The 21,327-nt window shown below is 47.6% G+C and overlaps 1 protein-coding gene across 1 annotated transcript in view; it reads right to left on the reverse strand.

Annotated features, from left to right (window-relative positions):
- Positions 1-576: 576 nt before the first annotated feature.
- The window catches only part of Slc13a4 (solute carrier family 13 (sodium/sulfate symporters), member 4), a 40,174-nt gene continuing 19,423 nt past the window's right edge, over positions 577-21,327 (reverse strand). The window contains exons 4-16 of the mRNA NM_172892.3: positions 20,378-20,541; positions 19,971-20,025; positions 17,254-17,293; positions 15,863-15,943; positions 12,933-13,120; positions 12,035-12,154; positions 10,861-10,962; positions 9,073-9,174; positions 8,265-8,362; positions 7,540-7,664; positions 4,233-4,394; positions 2,968-3,105; positions 577-1,592 (exon numbers count right to left, since the gene is read on the reverse strand). Of these exons, the coding sequence (NP_766480.1) occupies positions 1,455-1,592; positions 2,968-3,105; positions 4,233-4,394; positions 7,540-7,664; positions 8,265-8,362; positions 9,073-9,174; positions 10,861-10,962; positions 12,035-12,154; positions 12,933-13,120; positions 15,863-15,943; positions 17,254-17,293; positions 19,971-20,025; positions 20,378-20,541 (1,513 nt within the window). The 3' untranslated portion in view covers positions 577-1,454. The remainder of the gene's footprint in view (positions 1,593-2,967; positions 3,106-4,232; positions 4,395-7,539; positions 7,665-8,264; positions 8,363-9,072; positions 9,175-10,860; positions 10,963-12,034; positions 12,155-12,932; positions 13,121-15,862; positions 15,944-17,253; positions 17,294-19,970; positions 20,026-20,377; positions 20,542-21,327) is intronic.

Here is a 21,327-nt window from a genome sequence, read left to right on the forward strand (position 1 = left end):
CAGGGTCTTAGAGTTCTGTTATGGTTCAGAAATATGATGATCCATCCCAAAGATAGGAGAACCACCCTGACTTGAAACATTTTAAAGCAGATTGTAAAGAGAGGCCATTGCTTTCAAGCCGGCTGTATTATTGGCATCGTGTATGGGCTTGTGGAGTGTTCACTGTTGTGATTGGCCAAATACTGGCTGTGATAATTAGTAAGGCAGAAGTAGTCATATTCCTGGTTAAACCTGGTTGATCACATTCTGTGGAGCATGGGAGCGTTGACTGGCATACAAGGAGCTTTACAGCTCAGACTCCTGGTAGGCCAAAGATTTGACTTAACAGATACATTGTCACAAGAAGACTATATGCCTGGTATAAAACCTGTCTACAGAGTAGGAATGGAAACAATTAATACAATGGAGTGACTGCAGAGGTCTCCTCTTTTCTAAGATACATTTAGCCAGCAACTGATAGTGAAATCAGAAGGGTAGGATGACGGCAAACAGGATGGAGATCCGCATCTAGCCACCCAATTTTTTTCAAAGGGAAAAATGACATAGTCCTCAGGAGGAAGGAGTAGACCTCACTCTGCAGTAGTCATCAGAGACATTTATTGAGCAGTTAGAGTTTAATACATTGTAAAGAACCCAAGGCACATCTCTCCCCTCAAAGGGCTCGTGGATGCATAGGAAGGACTGGCAACACCTTTGGGTACCACTTAGAACTTGGTTTTCTCAGAAACAAGCTAGTTATTAAATGGAGAAGTAGATGTAATATCAGTTAATACTGTGGTCTTAATTGTAGTTGTGGTCTTCCTAATAAGACAGGTATGAACCTTTTTCCTCTCACCACACACAACACAATAGAATCTCCTGTTAATGACAGTGCATAGAGAAGCTGACCTCAGGATGGTTGGTTGGTTTGTTTCCATCTCTTTCCTTTGGTGGAATCAGGCCAGCCTCCTTCTGAAGGAGAATATTATTTCTTTTCAGGAATTTGGTGCCGAGGTAGGGGGACCACTGAAGAGAGACAGGTTACCTTTTCTAGAGATAGGACAGAAATGCTTGAGAACATGGGTGAGGTTTTCTCCCAGAAGAGAGGTCACAGGTCTCATGGTCTGACAGGCAGAGTGCTCTGGCTAGCTCTGATTCCTAGGAAGGTGACACAAAACCTAGTGATGCCGGTCAGTTTGTGAGGTTTCCTCTCAGGGCACCAAGGCTTACAGTGTTTTCTGGTCTTCAAAAAGAGAGAGCTGGACACAGGAAGAGAGAGCAGCTGTAGGCTTTCTTGAGAGTTGGTGGTAAGAAAAGCAGGCAGGCTGGGAGGGAGACACAGCCAATGCGCCCGGTGGCGGTTGGCGGGATCTGGCGGCGGGAATAGCCTCCATGTGGGTCTGGGGTTTATGCTTCTGGTGGTTTTCTCGGCCCAAGGCTTAGCTCTGGCTGTGCTTGGTAACTGTCCGCTCGCGTTAGGTCTGATCAGTGATGTTGCTGACCTTAGCCCAGGCTGGGAAAGCATCCAAGTGGAAGAGGCTAACTCCCCAAGTATTGATGGCCACCATCACGATCACCAGACCGATGACATTGACTCCCAGACCGGCTTTCACCTGTAGGACACAAGCCAGAAAGCCCTGATCATTCTGAGGCCACAGCATCCAGACTGTCTCAAAGTGAGCCCTTCCTAGGCCTGGCCTTAGCCTTGTCCCCGGGCGGTTCTGAATGCCCCCCCCCCCCAAGTGGCTGTGCTCTCTTCTACCTCATCAAGTCATACCCATGGGGGAAGGACTGCAAAGGCAGAGAGATAATGTGGGATAGGAAAGACTGATGTTGCTTCTCGCCTGCAGCACTCTTCTTAAAGTAGAAGAAGCCTAGGAGGTCTGTGAGCTACTTGGGAAACCAACTCTGAGGAATGTCGTCATGCATCCAACAACATCCTGGGGAAATGCGTTAAACATAAGGAGATCTCCTGAGCAGAAACTTAGAGCCTCTTAGGTGCTCATGTGCGTTAAGAATGTGAACCATCTCCCCTCCCTCTCTAAGGAATAGCTAAGGGATATAGAGTACCTTGGGATTACTTAGGGAAGTAGCTGCCACTGTTCGTGGTTAACCCCCCCCCCCCCGCACCCCCTCTCCCTCACCAAGAGCTACACAGGGGAAGTGGGAGGCAGGAGAGCTGAGGCAAAACACTGTGAGCAGACTAAGGGTTACGCAGTTAAGAGGGGGAGAAGACAGGCCATGGCCTCCCGCCCCTGAAGTTGGCCCAATGTTATGGTGGAAAAGGTCTCCCAAAACGTCCTTGGCTTCAGCTGCTGGCTTGTATGGCTGCTGAGGAAAATAGTTTCACCTCAGCAAGGGGTGATCGGACCCCACTTCAGACCTTTAGGCCTCAGTGGTTCGTATTAATTTAATTTCTCCTAGACCTGCGCCAGCTTTGCGGATTAGGTTGAGCCATGATTATAGGCTGCGCGGTGGAAAGTGGGCGTGTCCAACACTAAGAGGCAGCAGCAGAATATCTCGGAGTCTCTGCGGAGCCGTTTCCCAGAGCCAGCAGGAAACCAGAATCTGGAGTGGCAGGCATGTTAGTTTGTGTCTGGCTTCATGGCTTCCCTGCTCTCACAAGATCCCTTCTCCCGACCCTCACCTTGGGTTCATACAGTTTCTCATACTTCATTGTGTACGAATAAATCAGCACTTGTCCAGGGAAGGTTTGTGCAAGTTCATGCCTTCTGGGAACCAGGGCACAGGGTGTGCCCTGGGTAGCTTTATCCCTGTGCCTGCGTTCTTCCCGATGAGAGTTAGGGAGAGCCCATTGCTGTTCCTGGAGCCGCCAACCAAGAACCTTTTGACCGGAGCCAATCTTTCCACACACCAGAGAGTGTGCTGAGAACCCACTATGAAGTAAGAGGCTCCAGGAAAAGCCCCCACAGAGAACCACCCCTGCCCTCGCGGAACGGGGCCTGGCAGAGGGCACCCGTAGCTCACCATGTCTTTGATCTGGCAGTGCCCGTAGCTGAAGACGATGGCGTTGGGGGGGTTGCCCACGGGCAGCATCACAGCGAAGGAGATTGACATGGTAACGGGGACCAGGGTGTACAGTGGATTGATGTGCAGCGTTTCGGACTAGAGGAGAGAATCCACAGCGGCATTAACTGAGACTAGGTGGGCATTTCCTGTGCGTGAATGTGATGGCTTGGTGTTGGTCCCCTGTCCTCTGGGGCACACAATGCTTTTGGCAGCCCACAAGGGCTGAAACTCTGAGGCCGTTCCAAGGATGGATGTTTGAGCTTTGAGGAGGAGGGGGCATCTTAATGAAGTGGTTCTTGAAGTTTTAACTCTTTAGCTGAGGAATCCCTTCTTTTAAAAAATAAAATCTCATGAGTAAGTGGCTCTAATTGAAGCAAGAATCCCTCATCCTTGGGGTAGAGATCTGAGGGACCCACCCAGCCCTAGAAGATAGCTTAATTGCTCTCTTTGGGATTTGAACCCATGGCTTTCAATATTGCAGTGTTTTAAGACAAGGTCTCAAAGGGCGTGGTGGCCCAGTTATCTTTCATTCCTGTACTCCTCCCAGTACTGGGAAACAGAGGCAGGTATATCTCTGAGTTCAAGCCCAAGCTGGTATGCCTAGAGAATTCCAGGACAGCCAGGGCTACATGGAGAAACCCTGTCTTGAAAAGCCAAAAAAAAAAAAAAAAAAAAAAAAAAAGTCTCCAGTGCTGACTTGCAGGGTGACAGAGGAGGCAGATAGGGACATCTGAGCTGAGAGCCAAGGGTAGACATGTGAGCTGGTATTCCAGGGAGCAGGAAGGATTCTTCTGTAGGAGATTGGTAAGGGCCTTCATGTCCTGTTTCCAGGCGCAGCACCAAGTACATTACTCTGGGGGCTTTGTCAACAGGCTAAGATCTGGCTTACTTTGCCCATTACTGACTGGTCTGAGGCCATGGAGTCAGGCCAATGATTGGAGGTGGTAACTGTTGTATATTTGTCTTCCTGAGATGGCTTCATTATGCAGCCCAGGCTACCCACAGATAAATTAATTCTGCTTTCTCTTTTTGAAAAGTATTTCTAAACCCTTGACATAATTTTATTTTCCTAATCGCCATTTGAGGACAATTCACTCTTTAAACTTTGGGCGGAACACCAACCACTGAAAGGGGTGCTCAGCGAGAGAGGAATAGCTACAGAAACCATTTCCTGGACCAAGCTTGGGGCCCTACCTGGCCATCTGCCAGTCTTATCCACTCACCAGGGTACAAAGGATGGGCAGGAAGATGGTGATGGTGGCTGGATTGCTGACAAACTCCGTGACAATGGACACCAGGACACACGCCAGCAGGGTGATAGCCCATGGCGGGAGGCTGCTCAGGGACAGCATCTGGTGCCCGATCCATGTGGAGAGGCCAGAGCTCTGCGGGAAGAGACGGTACAGTGAGAAGGAGGGAGACAAAGCCGGTTCTAGAGGGCACAGGAATGCTGGCTGGCGATGGGGGGTGGGGGTGGGGTACCAGGCCTCAGCTGCCCTGTCTGACTCGACCAGAGCCATGTTGAATTTATGATTAGATCAGTTTTGTAGCGCAGAAATGTCTCAAGATTGTACAACATTCTATCTTTGGGTTTCCTGCTCATGGGACATTAGAGCCACCCGCCTTGGCCACATGATCTTCCTAGGGTGGCACCGGAGGGCTTTACCCTGCACTTTGTACTTGAGTGTGACTCTCATCCCCCTCCCAATCTGACAACCCCATGCTCTGCAGCCCTGGCACAGTGGTGAGGGTTAGCCCTCCTCTCCTAACTTAATTTAATGCCTCTCCCATGGCATTGAATTTCTGTACAAATACATCCTAAGTCACATATGCACTTTTCATCTTTCTCTTCTCTGTGACTGACATGCTCGGACTCTTCATAGAGTATCCTAGAGACTGCAAAGGCAATAAAGAAATGGAGAGTGTGTGGAAAGCAAGGTAGGGCGTTTCACAGTTCGTCAGCACTTTACAGTTCGTCAAACTTAAAGACCACTGCATGGTGGGGCCGCAAGCTCCCTTTGCTGAAGTCATCGAGAGCTCATGGACTTCCGGGAACTCTCACTACATCATGGCAAGCTCACAGACAAGTGGTGACCAGAGAGGCCTTCAGAATTCTCTGCTCTAGCTGAGGTGGGTAGAGAACTCTGGGAGAGGCCCACACAGTACGTGGAGACGGCGTCGGTTAATAATTGAATAGCTCTTTGCTGGCTTCAGCAGTCCTCACTGTTCCTTCCTATAACCTGTGATTACACCACGAGACTGACACAAAGGCAGGTCAGGAAGGGCCACCGGATGAGTTAGAAACGGTGCATTTTAGGAAACAATGGAGACTTATTTATGATGTTATCCAACCGGTACTTATCGCTAGAGTAAAATAATCTAATGATAATTACTTTTCCAACAGAAATCTTTGATACTAAAATTTAAAATAAATTGATAAATTATCAAATGAAGACTTTACTTTACTTATTAAGATATTTGGTGTGGTGGGATTTTCCTTACCAGTGTCAAAACTCTGAGGTAGCTTCTGACTCAGTAGAAATGACACAGATTTCACCTGACTTGCTCTAGTATTAAAACTAGCCAAGTCGGGGGCTGGAGAGCTGGCTCAGCAGCTAAGAGCACTGGCGGCTCTTCCAGAGGTCCTGAGTTCAATTCCCAGCAACCACATGATGGCTCACAACTATCTGTAATGGGATCTAATACCCTCTTCTGGTGTGTCTGAAGACAGCTACAGTGTACTCACATACAAAACAAACAAACAAACAAACAAACAAACAAACAAATCTTTAAAAAAAAGCCAAAAACTAGTTGAGTCAAAGGTTTCATAGAGACAGAACTGAACTGTAGTGTCCAAAAAAAAAAAAAAAAGAAAAAAGAAAAAAGTAGGCTCAGGCCAAACTTATAAGTGGGATTCAATATGAATCAATATTAAACTCTGAACATAGAGTTAGAGAGGTTGACAATACAGATACAGGGGATGCTGAAGACACAGAGGTTTAATAGTGGCCACTGATGCAAAGAATGAGTCACAAGTGACTCTTAGTTAGTCACAAGTGACTCTCAAGTTAGTTCTGACATGCGTGCCAAGGAAACCTCATAAAATCTCCTATGCAACTGCAGCTGGATGCTGTCATCAGAGACAGAGGAGGGTGACCTAACATAACTCATGGACTGACCACCCCTGGACCATATTTAAATACAGCCGAAGAAAGCTGTAGTGAGGCCAGGAAGTGTGACCTCTGAGGATGGCTAAAGGAGCCTGGGAGTTTTTAGCTGGGAAAAAAAAATTCAACAGCGCCTATTTAATACTTTAATAATTATTACCTAGAATTCCCGAAAATAGAGCCAGAATCAACAGTGATGACAGACAGAGAATAAATAAAACTTGTCTGGAAATGAGTAACGATTCTTGTGTGGGGAGAGCCCCATCAGTGTTCAAGGATAACTGTCCTGGACGGAACAGTCAGTGTGGAGGAGGAGGGCCTCAGGGTCTCTCAAGGTTCCTTCCCCACGTAGGAATCTGGTTGGCTGCCGATGGTGACATAGGAATGCGAAATCAAAAGCACACCAGGCTGGTGCTGGAGAGAAGGCTCAACTGCTAAGAGCACTCGTTCTAGCAGGGGACCTAGGTCCAGTTCCCAACACCCACACGGTAGATAACAACCATCCCTAACTCCAACTTCAGGGGATCTAATGCCTTCTGAATTCTGCAGGCACCAGGTACACATGTATACACACAGGCAAAACATGAATACACATACATTTTAAAATTTAAAATGCCCCAAGTTTGGAGTAGTTTAGTGCATGTAAACAAAATGGCAGGAGAAGCATCCTGAACCTCAATCTGATTCATTCACAGGACTCTTCACAGACGGATGATGGCAGAGGCCGCTCTGTCATTTCCCACAAGTCTCACTGAAAAGAGTCCATGCTGAGCGATCCCATCCAGCGGGTCAAGCCACCCTCTATCCACTTCCCCTGAGATTCTCTGAGAGGCTCAGTCTAGGCATTTGGGGGTCCCAATGAACCCTTACAACCTACCTCCTGTCAGTACTGTGAAACCCCAGAAAGGAGATGCCTATAAACCCCCAAATTCCTTCTGCATGTGACAGTGTGGGCCCTGCAAAGGAGGTATCAATGTCTGTGTATGGTGACACCAGCTGAGATGGCCAGGGAACAAAAAGAGCATCTGTCCTGCTGTGTTGCCTTGGTGACCATTAGGCTCTCCCTTGGTAACTTCTACTCTTCCCTTCGGGGTTGTGATGGACTTTTTTTTTTTTTTTAAAGATTTATTTATTGATTATATGTAAGTACACTGTAGCTGTCTTCAGACACACCAGAAGAGGGAGTCAGATCTTGTTACGGATGGTTGTGAGCCACCATGTGGTTGCTGGGATTTGAACTCAGGACCTTTGGAAGAGCAGTCGGGTGCTCTTACCTGCTGAGCCATCTCACCAGCCTGTGATGGACTTCTTTAGGAACTTCTTTTGGACCAATAATTGACCAAGAAGAGAACCAACTAGTTACCTTGCTGCCAGAAGCCAGGGCGTAGCCTCCTCCCACCAGAATGACAATCTCCCAGGGCATAGTTTTCTGGAAGTCCTTCCACGTGATGATGGGCTCTATCCCTTTGGAGGCTTCCTGGCCTGTTCCTGCATCACAGATAGAAAGAAGTGGAGTCAGAGAAGCCCCTAAAGTAGCGGTTCTCAACCTTCCAAATGCTGTGACCCCTTGAAGTAGTTCCTCATGATGTTGTGCTGGTCTCCAAGCATAAAATTACACTTCTTGCTACTTTACAACCATAATTTCGCTACTGTTATGAATCATAATGCAAATATATGATATGAAGATGGTCTTAGGCAAGCCCCATGAAAGGGTCATTTGACCCCCAAAGGGGTTGAGATTATTTGAACCCCTCCACCTCCACCCAATAGGGTCAAGATGCACAGTTGAGCACCACTGCCCCTAGAGGCACGATTTGTAAGGAAAGATCCAGCTAACTGGTAAATGACAGGGCTTGGGAGCTAGCGCTAATATTTGGGTTGAAGCTGAAGGGCCTTGGAAAGTGTCTTTTGAAAATTCCAACTTGGTGGTCTTTGACTAAAGCCTCTCTGCCCAACGGTGTCCCTTGACATCAGCTCCTCTGCCACCAGCCCTCTATGAAGAAAAGAATCCTGTCAATGAATCAGACTAAGTTCAGGATGCCACCCCCTCCATCTTGCTCACAAGCACAAAATGTTCACGGGTCTCACCATCACTCTTTTTCCCAAAGCAGGGCTTCTTTGCTGGAATGAGGAAAAGCAGGAAGCCAAGGAATACAGAGACTGTGGCATCAGTGCGGTAGCCTTTCCTAGCAAAGAGAAACACATGACAGCAGGAAGAGAGGTGGGAATTCCCGAGAGCACGGGAATCAGGAAAGGTTGTGGGGACACCAGCACCTCTACCCATGACACAGTCCAGCAGTGACAGCAACCGGACTTTTGCCAGTTGTTGGGCCATGATATGGCAGACTGGTGGGCAGGATTACAGTCTGGAGACAGCCTCCCTAAGGGTGTCTTAGTGTAAAATTGCCAGGTAGTCCTTGAGTTCTGGGAGTGATCAGAGTTGTTTAGATAATAGCGGAACATGGGTTTCTCTCCTGTGAGGACCACACACCCAATGTTGGTGCTGGGTGAGCTTATGAATCCACAGTAGTGAGTGGGGAGCCTATGTGTACCTCTCGTGGTGACTTCTTCCTCTGTAGGCTTCAGACCTGAGGTCACAGTCTCAGTAGAGCTAGTACATTATAGGGTTACCCACTTCGTGCTCTTAGCATCCTAAGATTAGGTAAGGCTCCAAGCGCGTATGTAAGATGACTAAGGTCACACACTGGTGAATGGCAGCCCCTGGTTCCAACCACAGACAGGGACTCCCAACATTGTGTTCTCTCCGGGCCCTATCCATACTGCCACTTCTAGAAAGAATAGATTTTTCAGGGACAAAATGCTTGTGAGGTTTGTGTAACCCGTGGTTATAGTTTGAGGAGAGAGGGTGGGCTTCAAAGGAGACGGTATCACTTACTTTTCAAAGAAAGAATCCCAGCCAGGGACAAAGCCGGGCTCCCGGGTAAACCACAGCACCGTCATCAGAATGAAGAAAAAGGCGGTCACCATCTCAGGGTAGCTGTCAAAGGTAGCAGAAAGACCCACTCAGGAACTGGGAACTTAGAGCTTTTTCACGAGGCTTCTGGAAGCTCCTATTCAGACCGCCACTGACATAAAATACAGTCGCTCCTTAAGCATTAGAATGGCTGGCAGTGAATTAGGAAAGAACTCACAGGATGTTAGAGACAACAGAACCTTGAGAAATGTTGGTGGGGTGGAGAAGTCACAGTAGCAGCATGAATATATCAGCTTAATCAGCCTCTCTAGAGAGTGCCAGACAGTGAGCACCTTCAGAACCTGCCTGTGGGATCACTGACTGCTACCAACCAATGTTTTCAACAGCTTACCATATATCTTAGTTTTCATTGATCCCATCACCTGAGACTGGCCATGTGCAGTGAATTATTACCTATTATAAATGGGAATAAGCATTTTGATGCTTATCCAATAGAGTCCATGACAATGAACAGATTTTGGTGTAACTGTTAAAATGAGATCCAACCAGTAATAGTCATGTTGCCACAGCAGAATCAATGACATGGGGACATAATCAGAGCAGAAGGTTAAGTGAAAATAGACAGGCTCTACAACTATGTTCAGTATGAACCTTATAAAAATATATCCATTATACACACACACACACACACACACACACACACATATGTATACACATACATATGCATATATACATACATTTATAATATGCACATCCTGTGCTACTGAGGCTTGAACCCAGGGCTTTGTGCATTCTCAGCAAGTGCTCTTCCACTACATTAACATCCCTGTCTCCCTTTGACTTTAATTGATGTAGTCTAAGTTGCCCAGTGTGTTCTTGAGCTTATCCTCCCGCCTCAGCCTTTGGAGTTAATTGGGATCATAAGCCCAGTTTAATCACGTAATTACACACACACACACACACACACACACACACACACACACACCACACGCATGCACATGCACACACAATACATACATTCCCAGGAAGGAGTATATAATGCTAACAATTAACATTAAGACATAATTTTACCATTTTACTTTTTCCTTATACTTTCCCATATTTTATAGATGCCATGCCATGAACACTTATTCATTATAAATTAATGGTTTAAGAAAAAAATTTTCTTTCTCTCTCTCTTTATTTATTTATTTTTAATTTTTAATTTTTAATTTATTTTTTATTTTTTTTTACTTAAAGTTTTGTATAGGGAGCACTCTGAGAGAGGAGACAGAGCATTAGATGGAAGGTGTGCTGGGCACTGTGGGTCTACCGATGTTGTCAGTAATGTCTTGGCTCTCATGTCTTCAAGTCTACATTTGATGTTGTCTAATGCTCTAAATATAGTACCAAGGCCCCCAGCTCCCTGGGAGTGCTAGCTTGATCTGTGGCTCCTTTGAGAAATGCAGGAGCCCTGGCTTTGTAAGGAACCTAGCACGCCCCATGGGTGGCTGTGCTTGCTTTCTGTTGATTTTTCTCCAGCCACGCCTGTAGATGCTCCAACCATACCTTGGACTCTGGAGATAGAAGGGGGGTGGGGGGATCACTGGAATCTGAGCCAGCATGGCTCTGACATTAAACAGCACCGTCTGAATGCTTAGATTCAGAGTTCTGGAAAATTCTGTCAATGTGGGGGACTCTAGGCACAAGGCTGCTGGCTTCCTTCACTGTCACACTGGGTCAGGGGAAGGGGGACGGTGTAGCTCTTACCTAATGTCTCCTAGCTTCTCATATTCCTCCCGGATCCTCTTCTCTGATAGCTCCTCCCTCCTGGTCTTCTTCTTCTTGCTCAGAGAGCAGGTCTCTTTGAAGCTAAGAAGGGAGAGCAAGCCCCAAAGTGAAACATGCTCCTGAGGTCACACACACGCTTCTCTTGCTGGGAATACTTTGTCCCCCTGCCCTGCATGATGCCCCTCCTCCTTCTGTCTGCACAGCTTCTGTCTGCCTAGTAACCCAGCCCCTCTTAGACCCCGCCCCCCCCCCCCCCCGGGCCTTTGGTCATATCCATTTGGACACGGCTTGGGTGTCTCAGTATGCAATTATGTGTGGTTGGTGTGCGACTGGGTATTTCTGCCTAGTTGCTTCCACACAACAGTCATGAGTGGAGTCAGAGTGTTGAAGGATGTGTGTGCACATGTGTGTGTACATGTATGCGTGCACTTATTTGTCTAGAGACAAGGCTTACCTGGGGAAAAAAGTAGAAGATGGTTTTATATTACAATATTGGCCTGTGTGTGCAGCCATCATTGGTTTGGCAATAAGTGGGGTAAAAACGCAAACATCCCTTGGCCAACAGAGTGATGGGTTCCTAGGCAACTGACTAGCACCCCAGCATATGCATTTTCCTCTTTGCCATTTAGGTTGATCAAATTTAGAGTAGACTGATGGTTATTAAGAAAAGGCTTACTAAGCAGTTTAATATTAGAAATAATATTTCAAGGGTCATATCCAACTTATCATTTTGGGAGATATGAGCATGTTCCATACAATCTGCTGAGCAGAAGCCACTACCGTCTATAGAATTAAACCTAGGTCAGCCTTACTTAGAATCATGTTTCTAAGAGCACTTTGGGTTACTCTGTATGATCTGAGGGCAATGAAGCTACACCAGACACTCTTCGGGCTCTCTATAAATCAGACAGGTCTGCCAGCCAAGTGGTTAGAAGTGAGAACACCTCATCGTGCACAGAGAGGAGTGCAGAGTTCATGAAATCGTCAAGTCTCCAGGAGAGACCACGTCCGGCTCCCAGTTGCGTCTTCTGCACTCCCAGAGGGTAGACTATTCGTTGGTTCTGGGCATGCCCACTTTGAGCAGAGCCTTCCCACTTGAACCCATAGCCTTTGGGAGAAGCCTGGTACTTTGCCAGCAGGGCCTGGTACTCACTTGCAGCCCAGGAAGAGCCAGTGGATCCAGAACCAGCTGACCACCAGCATGATGAGCGAGATGGGGAAGCTGAAGAGGAACCAGGTTCCGAAGTTCACCACCTCTGCCGCCGGGTACTGGCTGGAGGGTAAAGACCGGGTGAGGGGTGAGGGGCGAGGAGCAGCTGATATTTCCACGTGGTGTTTGGGGGAGGGGATGGCCAAGAACGCCTTCAGAAGAAATGCAGCAGGGCCAAGGGCAGAGGAAACTACATTATTTGGAACCATGCAGGCTCAACTGTAGAGACACACCTCGGCTGCTGCTCCTCTTCCTCTTCCTCCTCTTCCCCTTCCTCCGCTTCCTCACTGGCACTCCCTCCACAAAGAGCTTTCTTTCTAACTCCCCCTTCTGCTACCCCACCTCCACCATTCCATTCTGCTTTCTAGTTTCCATCCAGAATGAGTTTTCAAAGCTATAGCTCTGACCTCCTCGGCCCTTCCTTCAAATTCCTTGAACGTGTCTCGCGGCCTTTCTTTCGGGTGCTGTCCAAGCTCTCTGTGGGCCTTGCCAGCTCTCTGTCATCTGTCCCTCTCCCTCACTAGTTCCCATGTGCCCTGACATTTCATTTAAGTGTCCTCTTCTTGAGCCTCAGACCCCTCTCACTCCAGTAGGTACTTTGGAAAGCTCTATCTAGTTTACCCCACCTGACCATCAAGGCGGCCCCATCGGTGTCTCCTCTTTGGAGAGGAATCTCTGTGGATGGATGAGCTCTCTGAGCAGAATCCTGTGTTTGGCTTACTTCCTCCAGTAGAGCCTCTCTGCACTGGCTCCTGCCATGTCCCTAGCACTCAGTCCTGTTCTGGCCCAGCCACCAATAGAGGGTCTCACTTGGTACCTGGTGACGGAGTGAATTACTTACTTGTTGAAATGCTCTAAGAAAATGAGGCTGGTGGAGGTGCCTATGATGGTGGTCAGGCCACCAATGGTGGCAGCATAGGAAATGCTCAGAGAAAGGCACTTGCAGATCATTTGGTCATGGTGGGATCTGTACTTCTTCTTGTTCAGTTCTTGGGTCTTGGAGCTGGGGGTTGGGACTCCTGGCTTTTCCTGCCAAGGGAAAATCAGTGAACTCTCCAGTCAGCTTGGGCTGCCCGGCACATGAAGCCAGAGGGGCAGGACACTGGTTCAGTGGACAGATACTGAACTTCAGCATCAGATGGATAAACCCCCATTCCTCCTGTGCTAACTAAGCCTGCTTCTGAGCTTCAGTTTCATCAGCAACATCATCTATCCTCAGCCACACAGATGTACAGGGCAAAGGAACGAATATACACAAGACATTTGGATGGCTTCCCGGCCTTCTCTGAGAATGGTGTGTCGTTGGGCTGTAAACCATTTAGCTTACAGGTTAAGCGCACTGACTGCTTTCCAGACGACCTGGGTTCAGCTCACAGCACACACATCAGGTGGCTCACAACCACCAGTAACTCCAGTTTCAGGAGATCTGATGCCCTCTTCTGAGCCCGTGGGCAATAAACATGCATGCGGTCTAAATATATACATGGAGACACTCATGTATACACATAAAAAAATACATTGTTTAGACATGATAAGCTATTATGAGTTTTTTTTCTTTTTTTTTTTTCATTTTTGGAGATAGGTCTGAAGGAACCCCAATTAGCTTCAAACCTACTATGTAGCCTTGGGCACGTCATCCCGTCCTTCCATCTCCTGAGTGCTAGGATCACAGGTGTCTGTCACTACTCCTGGCTTGTTAGGATTTTTGGTGTTATTGATGTTATTAATATGGACAGCATTGTTTGTTTCTCACATGAACTCTGGTAGCACCCCACGTTGCTTTTTAGTCAACAGAAGACGCTTATTTGAGTTTTTAAATGTTTATTACTCACTTAATGTGTTGGTTTATTGACTTAATGTATGTGCTATGTGTATCAGTCACCCCAGGGAGACCAGGAAAGGATGCTTGGTCCCCTAGAGTTGCTATATTCAGTTGTGAGGCACCCTGTGGGTGTTGTGAATCGAACCCAAGACCTCTGCAAGAACAGCAAGTGCTCCTCACTGCTGAGCCATCTCTCCAGCCCCTAGATGGTTATTGTTATATGGAGGTGGAACAGTAGTCTCTCTGGGGAAAAGGATTCGAATTAAGCGTGGGATGGGGCTGTTTCTCAGTGGTAGAGCATTTGCCTAACTTGTGCAGGGCCTTGGGGTTGCTATCTGGCACTGCAGAAAACAGAGCCAAACAACCCTTCAGTTGCAGAAGAACCTAGCTTTCATGAGGAGAAGATGGTACACAGGATCCCTCCCTTCCCACCTCATTCTTTTCTCTTTCTTGTGTGTTGGCCTTCACTCTCCTCTTTTGCATATAAGCCTTGGCCTTGGCATGATCTTCTCAGTCTTGCTGGGTTGCTTGTTCAGCCAGCTCATTGCCTCAATGGATGGACTAAAGAAGAAGGTCTCCCACCCCATCCTACCCAAGCTGGCATCCCTCACTCCTTCTCTAATTCGTTTCATTTTAAAACTTGTGTTCCACTCCCCCTCCTCCATTGTCTCAATTAGTCCAGCATGGTCTCAGAATCACTATGTAGCCAAGGTTGGCCTTAAATTCCTTGTTGCCATCACTTTCTAAGTGCTGGGACGCTCCAGGCTGGCACCACCATGCCAGACTTGGACAAGTCTGGTGCAAATGTCAGCAGGCCAGGTCATAAGAACACCGATGGGAGAAGAAGTCAGCTTGCTAGGCTTCTCATGGTCCTTAACTGTGGCCAAAGTAAGACTTGGGCACTCGTAACCACTGAAAGATTCCCTGTCTGCTCAAGCTGGAGAGGGCCACTTAGATTGCCAGGATTCCCCTGATCTTTTCTCCTAGTGACATTTATCCTGAACCTGAATTCATGATCCAAAGGCAGCTTTCTACTGGCTTCTGTTTTGTAGCTGGGAGTCTGCCAGCTTGGGTTTAGCCACGTGAGCTCAAGGAGACGGCATTGGAATCTAGATGCTATACTTTCCGGCTCTCCACTGCTAGCTCTTAGTTTCATCCCTCTACCTCGATTGCAAGGATGAAGGTCCAAATCCCTACCTCGTTGAGCCAGGACTATGGAGAAAGTGCTTAGTGCTATGGTTGGTGCAATGTTCATGGAATAAACATTCCATAAATGGTGACATTTATTAATGGTGATGGTGAAGGACGTGAGACAGCTGAGACCAAGGGCCCCAGGTGACTGGAGCCTCTCCAGAGCAGCCTCAACATTCACTGTGTTTCTGCATTTTGTTTCAGTGCTACAGCAACAGGAAAAGATTCATTTGTTCAGAAAAGCAAGCATGCTCATAATCTCAGGGCACTAAAGAAAGTGTTTGCAGTGGGGACTGGTAAGATAGCTCAGTGGGCAGGGCACTTGTCTCATGGCCTGGCAACCTGAGTTGAATCCCTGGGACCTACATGGTGGAAGGAGAGAACTGACTCCTGAAAGTTGTTCTCTGACCTCCACATTGGTACCTGCATACTCCTGTGAACGCGCGCACACACACACACACACACACACACACACACACACACACAATGTAGTTAAAAAATATTTATAGTGCCATTGAAATGCCTTCAGAGAATCACTTGAACTTCAAATCTACCAACCTAAGCATTTCCAGTTGAAAAACCTGTGGCCCAGGAACTAGCACATCTTAGCTCTTGGTGATGTCTAGTGAGCCTGCCCTCTTTCTGTGACACACATGTCAGACATGTATGTTAATGACAGCTCACTAACCAGAGGCCTTGACAACATCAGGGCCAGTACCTTTAGGAAGCATCAGATATTTCATAGAGGGTTCAGTTACCTGTGACGGCTGCTGCTTCTTCTGTTGCTGTTGGTTTGCTGTGTTGATGGATTTGGTGACCATGGGCACACCATTCAGATTCTGCTGGGACAAAAGCCATCACAGTTAGGAAGAGGATGTGGTCCAAGTACCTAGAGAGATACCACTTAATTGTCCCAGGGCTACCCTAGGGCTTACTACTATGACACTCAGAGGCCTTGGAGGACATTCCTGAGAGCACCCCGTATAGGGCCAGGCTCCATCTTTACAGCTTCCAGCCAGCCAGGGGAAGAAGCTCTGAAACCTGGGGATCACAAGTTTGTCCTTATAGGTAAGACTGGCCTTCTGGAGTTGGTGAAGATGAAGAACGCTATTACTTTTTAAGAACACAAAATGTTAGAAATAATCTGCCATAATGAAATCCAGATCTAGGGGATCCAAAACTTTCTTCTGGACTTTGCAGGCTCTGTACTTCTGTACATACACACATATGCACACATATGCACAGACACACACATACACACATATGCACAGACACATACACACACACATACACACATATGCACAGACACATACACACACACATACACACATATGCACAGACACACACACATATGCATATACACACATATGCACAGACACATACATACACACATACACACATATGCACAGACACACACACATATGCATATACACACATATGCACAGGCACATACATACACACATACACACATATGCACAGACACACACACATATGCACATACACACATATGCACAGACACATACATACACACATACACACATATGCACAAACACATACATACACACATACACACATATGCACAGACACATACATACATACACACACATACACACATATGCACAGACACATACATACATACATACATACATACATACACACACACACACACACACACACACACAAGAAAAATAAACCACACAGTTTAATTGGCCATTTATACTTCTTGTGAAAAGATGTAAAACCTTTAGGGAAAGAGGATGGGATTTAGCCACTGTATACAGGTAAACCCTCCTCTCTTAAATACAAATGGAATTCCCATAAAGAAGAATAAAAACCCCAAGCTTAAACATGTGACTCTTGAAATTGAGGTGTCTGAATTTTGGTTTCCATCAAAACAGTTAATTTATATTTCACTTATTTAAATTATATTGTCTTCTTTAGCTACCCAGGACTCCGATCTGGGGTTCAGAACCACCACACCCTTGTCAGAAGCCTGGCTCTCCTTATGTCCAGCCTGGGTGAGCACCTCTCCACTGTCAATCCACTGAGGCTGCTGGTAGGAAAAGCTACCAGGCATCTTGGCGCATGAGTTATCATGAGGGAGTTCCAGGAGATCTCAAGGCCTGGGTGGGGGAAACCAAGGTCATACCTTGCTCTGCATCAGAGAAGTGAAGTCTGCAGCCGACGTGCTGAAAACAAGCAAGAGAAACAGGGAAACCGTAGTGGATCATGCCTGGTGAGAGGGATGCTCTTCCTCGTGTTGGGTGCTTGGTATAAGGATCTTAATCTTATACTCAAGCTGTCTAGCCCACAAAGAGAACCAGTTTTTTCCTAGTCTTCCCTGACTCCCGGATGCGAGACCATGGTCTTGCTTCCTCCCAAGGATGGAGTGGCAGCTTCATCTGAAGTGACACCCATATTCCTAATAATTAGCAAACATAGAGGGCTGACTGGGGGAAGGCCCTTACAGTAGACTTCATTCCTATGACACTATCAAACCCCATATCAGATCCAGACTACCATCATCTTTACATCATCACTTAGCACTGGGAGGTCGGAAGTGGGTGCACAGGGGTCTCCAACTGTCTCCCTGGAGAACCTGTACCCTAATGGTGTCCTTACTACCTGACGCAAGAAGGCCACTGCCTAGAAACAGAAATATGGGACATGCTTTTCTGAGGTGACAGCAGCAAGATGGGAATGAATTTTGGGTCAGTGACTGTACCTCAGAGAGGGGGCAGTCAGCTGTATGCACTGAATCTTTCCTACATCTGAGGCTTCCTCAGTCTTTTCCTTGGAGGAAGAGGGGACTGAATCAGAGCCCCTGACATACTGAGTTTTCAGTAGCTGTATATGATCCATCTCAGTTGCATGGACTGTGAGCCTAGCAGCTGAAGGCAGATGACATGCTGGACACTCACACACAGGACAGAAGACCCTGTAATCATCAGCATGTCCAGGCTGCATCGGTGGGAGCTGAAGGAGGGTTCCAGAAAAGTGTTCTTTGGAGAATGTGCTGTCATGATTTGCCTAGACTGGCTGAAGAGGGGAAGCTAGGACCACTTCAGAAGGCAGTCCTGGGAGGTACTGGTCACAAGGAAGATGACTAAATACCCTGGCTCCCATCAGCACAGAGGATTCTGAGATGTCTAAGAACAGGTGAGCTTTTGTTTTAGACTTTTGTTACTGATACGGTGTAGCCAGAAAGGTCAGAGAGGAGAGTGACTGTGGTCCTAAGAGCAGCCTTTACTTCCTGTGCTCTACAGAGCACAATCTCCTCAGGGAGTGGACACACAGGAGAAACCAGGACTGGAGCCATTGTCAAAGCACTGCCCAGAAAACAGTGACCCCAGGAAACAAAGAGGGCTAGACCATCAGAACACTGGGAAGGACCGAGATACATGGTCGTCCAAGAGCCAACAGCCATCAGGCCTGGGTGGCAAAGAGGTCACCTTGAACCCTGAAGCAGGGTGCTCACAAGTGACAGAGCTCGGGCCTGGGTCTCAGACAAGAGTCTACCCTTTGGTCTTTTCTGTTCCCTATGTTCACCCCAACCCTGGAGACTGCAGAAGCAGCAGAGTGAGGGGACAGTAGACAAGGGACAGGAGGAGCTGGGGCAGGGGACAACGAAAGGTCAGTTCCTACCCCCACCAACTCTCATCTCTTCTTCTGCAGGCTTGGGTCCAGAGGGAACCGCTGTGGACCCACAGAAAGGGGACAAGCTTTGGAAACAGCAAAGTTTTGATATGAACCTGGGCTAGCCTGTTGGGGATCCGAAAGTGAGATCACTGTGCCTCTCCGAAGGGGCCAGAAAAGCTGTGGTATCTGAGATACCAAGAAAGGCAGAGGGCAGCAAGAACAGGGTGACCATGGAAGACAGTGGGAAGACGAAGAAGATGATGATGTTTCTGGCTGGGTCCTCTCCATGTCTGTCCCTCTCTGCGTCTGTCCCTCTCTGTGTCTGTCCAGCTCTATAGGTTGAGTTCATTCGGTATGAGCTCTTATTCTTTTTTTTTTTTTGTATTTAAACGGGCAAATTATAAAGAACCATTGTGAAATACAACTTTGAAATGGGTTGTATTCGGGGCTGGAGAGATGGCTCAGTGGTTAAGAGCATTGTATTGCTCTTCCAAAGGTCCTGAGTTCAATTCCCAGCAACCACATGGTGGCTAACAACCATCCATAATGAGATCTAATGCCCTCTTCTGGTGTTTCTGAAGACAGCTACAGTGTACTTACATATAATAATAAATATATGGGCTGGAGCCAGCGGGGCCAGAGTGAGCAGAGGTCCTGAGTTCAATTCCTAGCAACCACGTGATAGCTCACAACCATCTGTACAGCTGCAGTGTACTCATATACATAAAATGAATAAATCTTTTAAAAAAATGGGTTGTATTCACCATGGAATACCCTTAAAGACCACGTATGTTTGTATGTATGTATGTATATATGTATATATGTACTCTGAAAAGAAGTCAGCTGTTGATGGACCCCACAGCATTTGAATGCTCAAGACCATGTTTCTCCTTTCCTAGCTTCAGCTTGCTAGAGCATCAAACAGCCTGTCAACAACTGTCCCCCAGTATTCTAACCGCATCAGTACAGATGTAGTTGTACTTGGCAGCCATAGGGCGGCTCCTACATCTACTTGGAATTAACGTGGGTCTTTGTATTCCTCCTTATTCCCAAGTGTTCTGGAATTAGGGGAGACCCCCTCAAGATCGTCAGAGGTAGATCCTATGGATGGGGACAAGATGGCGAGCTTGGCACATGCATCTAAAAGAGACGATTTGGTCTTATCTTTCCTGTCCTCTTTAATGGCCCCAAGAGGCTCCGTCTGGGAAGAGGGATGGTCATACTCACTCTTCATTGACAAAGATGAGTTCCATGGACGTCTGTCTGTTGTTTACATCAAGACCTAAAGTGGTAAAGAAACACAGGAAGTTAAAACTAAGGCTGCAGTGGACCCCGTATGTGGAAGGCCAGGGGCTCAGGGCAGGGGCAGAGGTGTGATGGCCTCTCCCCTTCTCTCTGCTCTGAAGGCATAGTGGGGCTGTAGATGCAGGCAGACACCGGAGTTTTGTAATAATGCTTGAGAAATTGGGACAAAGAGAAGGGGTGGAGGATGCCTGTGAGCAACGTAGGAAGAATGAGAATGGGCTAAGGGTAGCTTGGGTTGTGACTGCTGGCATGGCCAAGAGGCTCCAATGAAGATGGGCACCAGGCTGGGGGGAGGAGCAAAGGGGAGATGGGCCCCCAGTGAACTGTACCCATGAGCTCAGCCTCCTCAGTGCCGGCTGCCAGCTGTTCCTCCTCAGCGTTGATGAGCTCCTGCAGCACCGCCTCCACGATGGGCATCACCATGGCGGTGGTGGAGGTGTTGGAGAGCCACATGGACAGCATGGTGGTACAGCACATGAAACACAGCAGGAGCCTGGAGGGCAGGGACGGTTGGGCAGAGCGTTATCCTGATGAATTATGACCCTAATGAGCCCCCAGGTGCCATTCACCTCTAAACTCCCAGAACTTGGTGCGGGGTAACCCTTTATTTCAGCATTGGTCCAGCAAATGATTCCCAAGCCGTGGCTAGTGACCATGGCCAGGAAAAAAGCTTTTAAAGAAAGAAGGGCTAGCTTTGATAGAAAGGATCCAGGGTAGGGACTCAGAGGCTGTTCCCTTCTCTCTGTGTGGACGTTAGGTGGAGCTCTGTGGTGTGTCTCTTATGCATAAGGGGATCTTTTTCCCCTCCCCTGCAGCCAGCAAGTCTAGGGCACCCCATGCTCTGAGCAAGTCAGCACAGTAATTTGGGAGCAAACAGTCCTGGCACTTCGTTCTCCCACGACTTGTCCCAGTGCCAACTAGCTGCAAGGATGGCCACAAAGCCACAGTAGTCTCCCCTGTCCGTGTGTGCGTGTGTGTGTGTGTGTCTCCAGCTGGTCTCTGAAAGCGTCAAGCTTGGAGGAGCACAGAACAAAAATAACCTTCAAATGATTTCCCTTTGACTTGGAAGCACAGTGCAAACCGTGCCTGTGCAGACCTGGGGCTTGCTGCCTAGGAGAGGTGGAGACAAAGATGACTTGTTTATACTTCAGATGACTTTGCACAAAGGAGACAGCACATGTGTGGATTGTGCCCAAGCAGGGCTGAGTCCTGGCAGTGTTTTGTTTGAGCTGAGAGCAACATAGCTCTCATGTTTGGCACACCCACTGATAGCGCGCCA

This window comes from Mus musculus, chromosome 6 (assembly GCF_000001635.26).
Source record: "Mus musculus strain C57BL/6J chromosome 6, GRCm38.p6 C57BL/6J".
Taxonomy (NCBI): domain Eukaryota; kingdom Metazoa; phylum Chordata; class Mammalia; order Rodentia; family Muridae; genus Mus; species Mus musculus.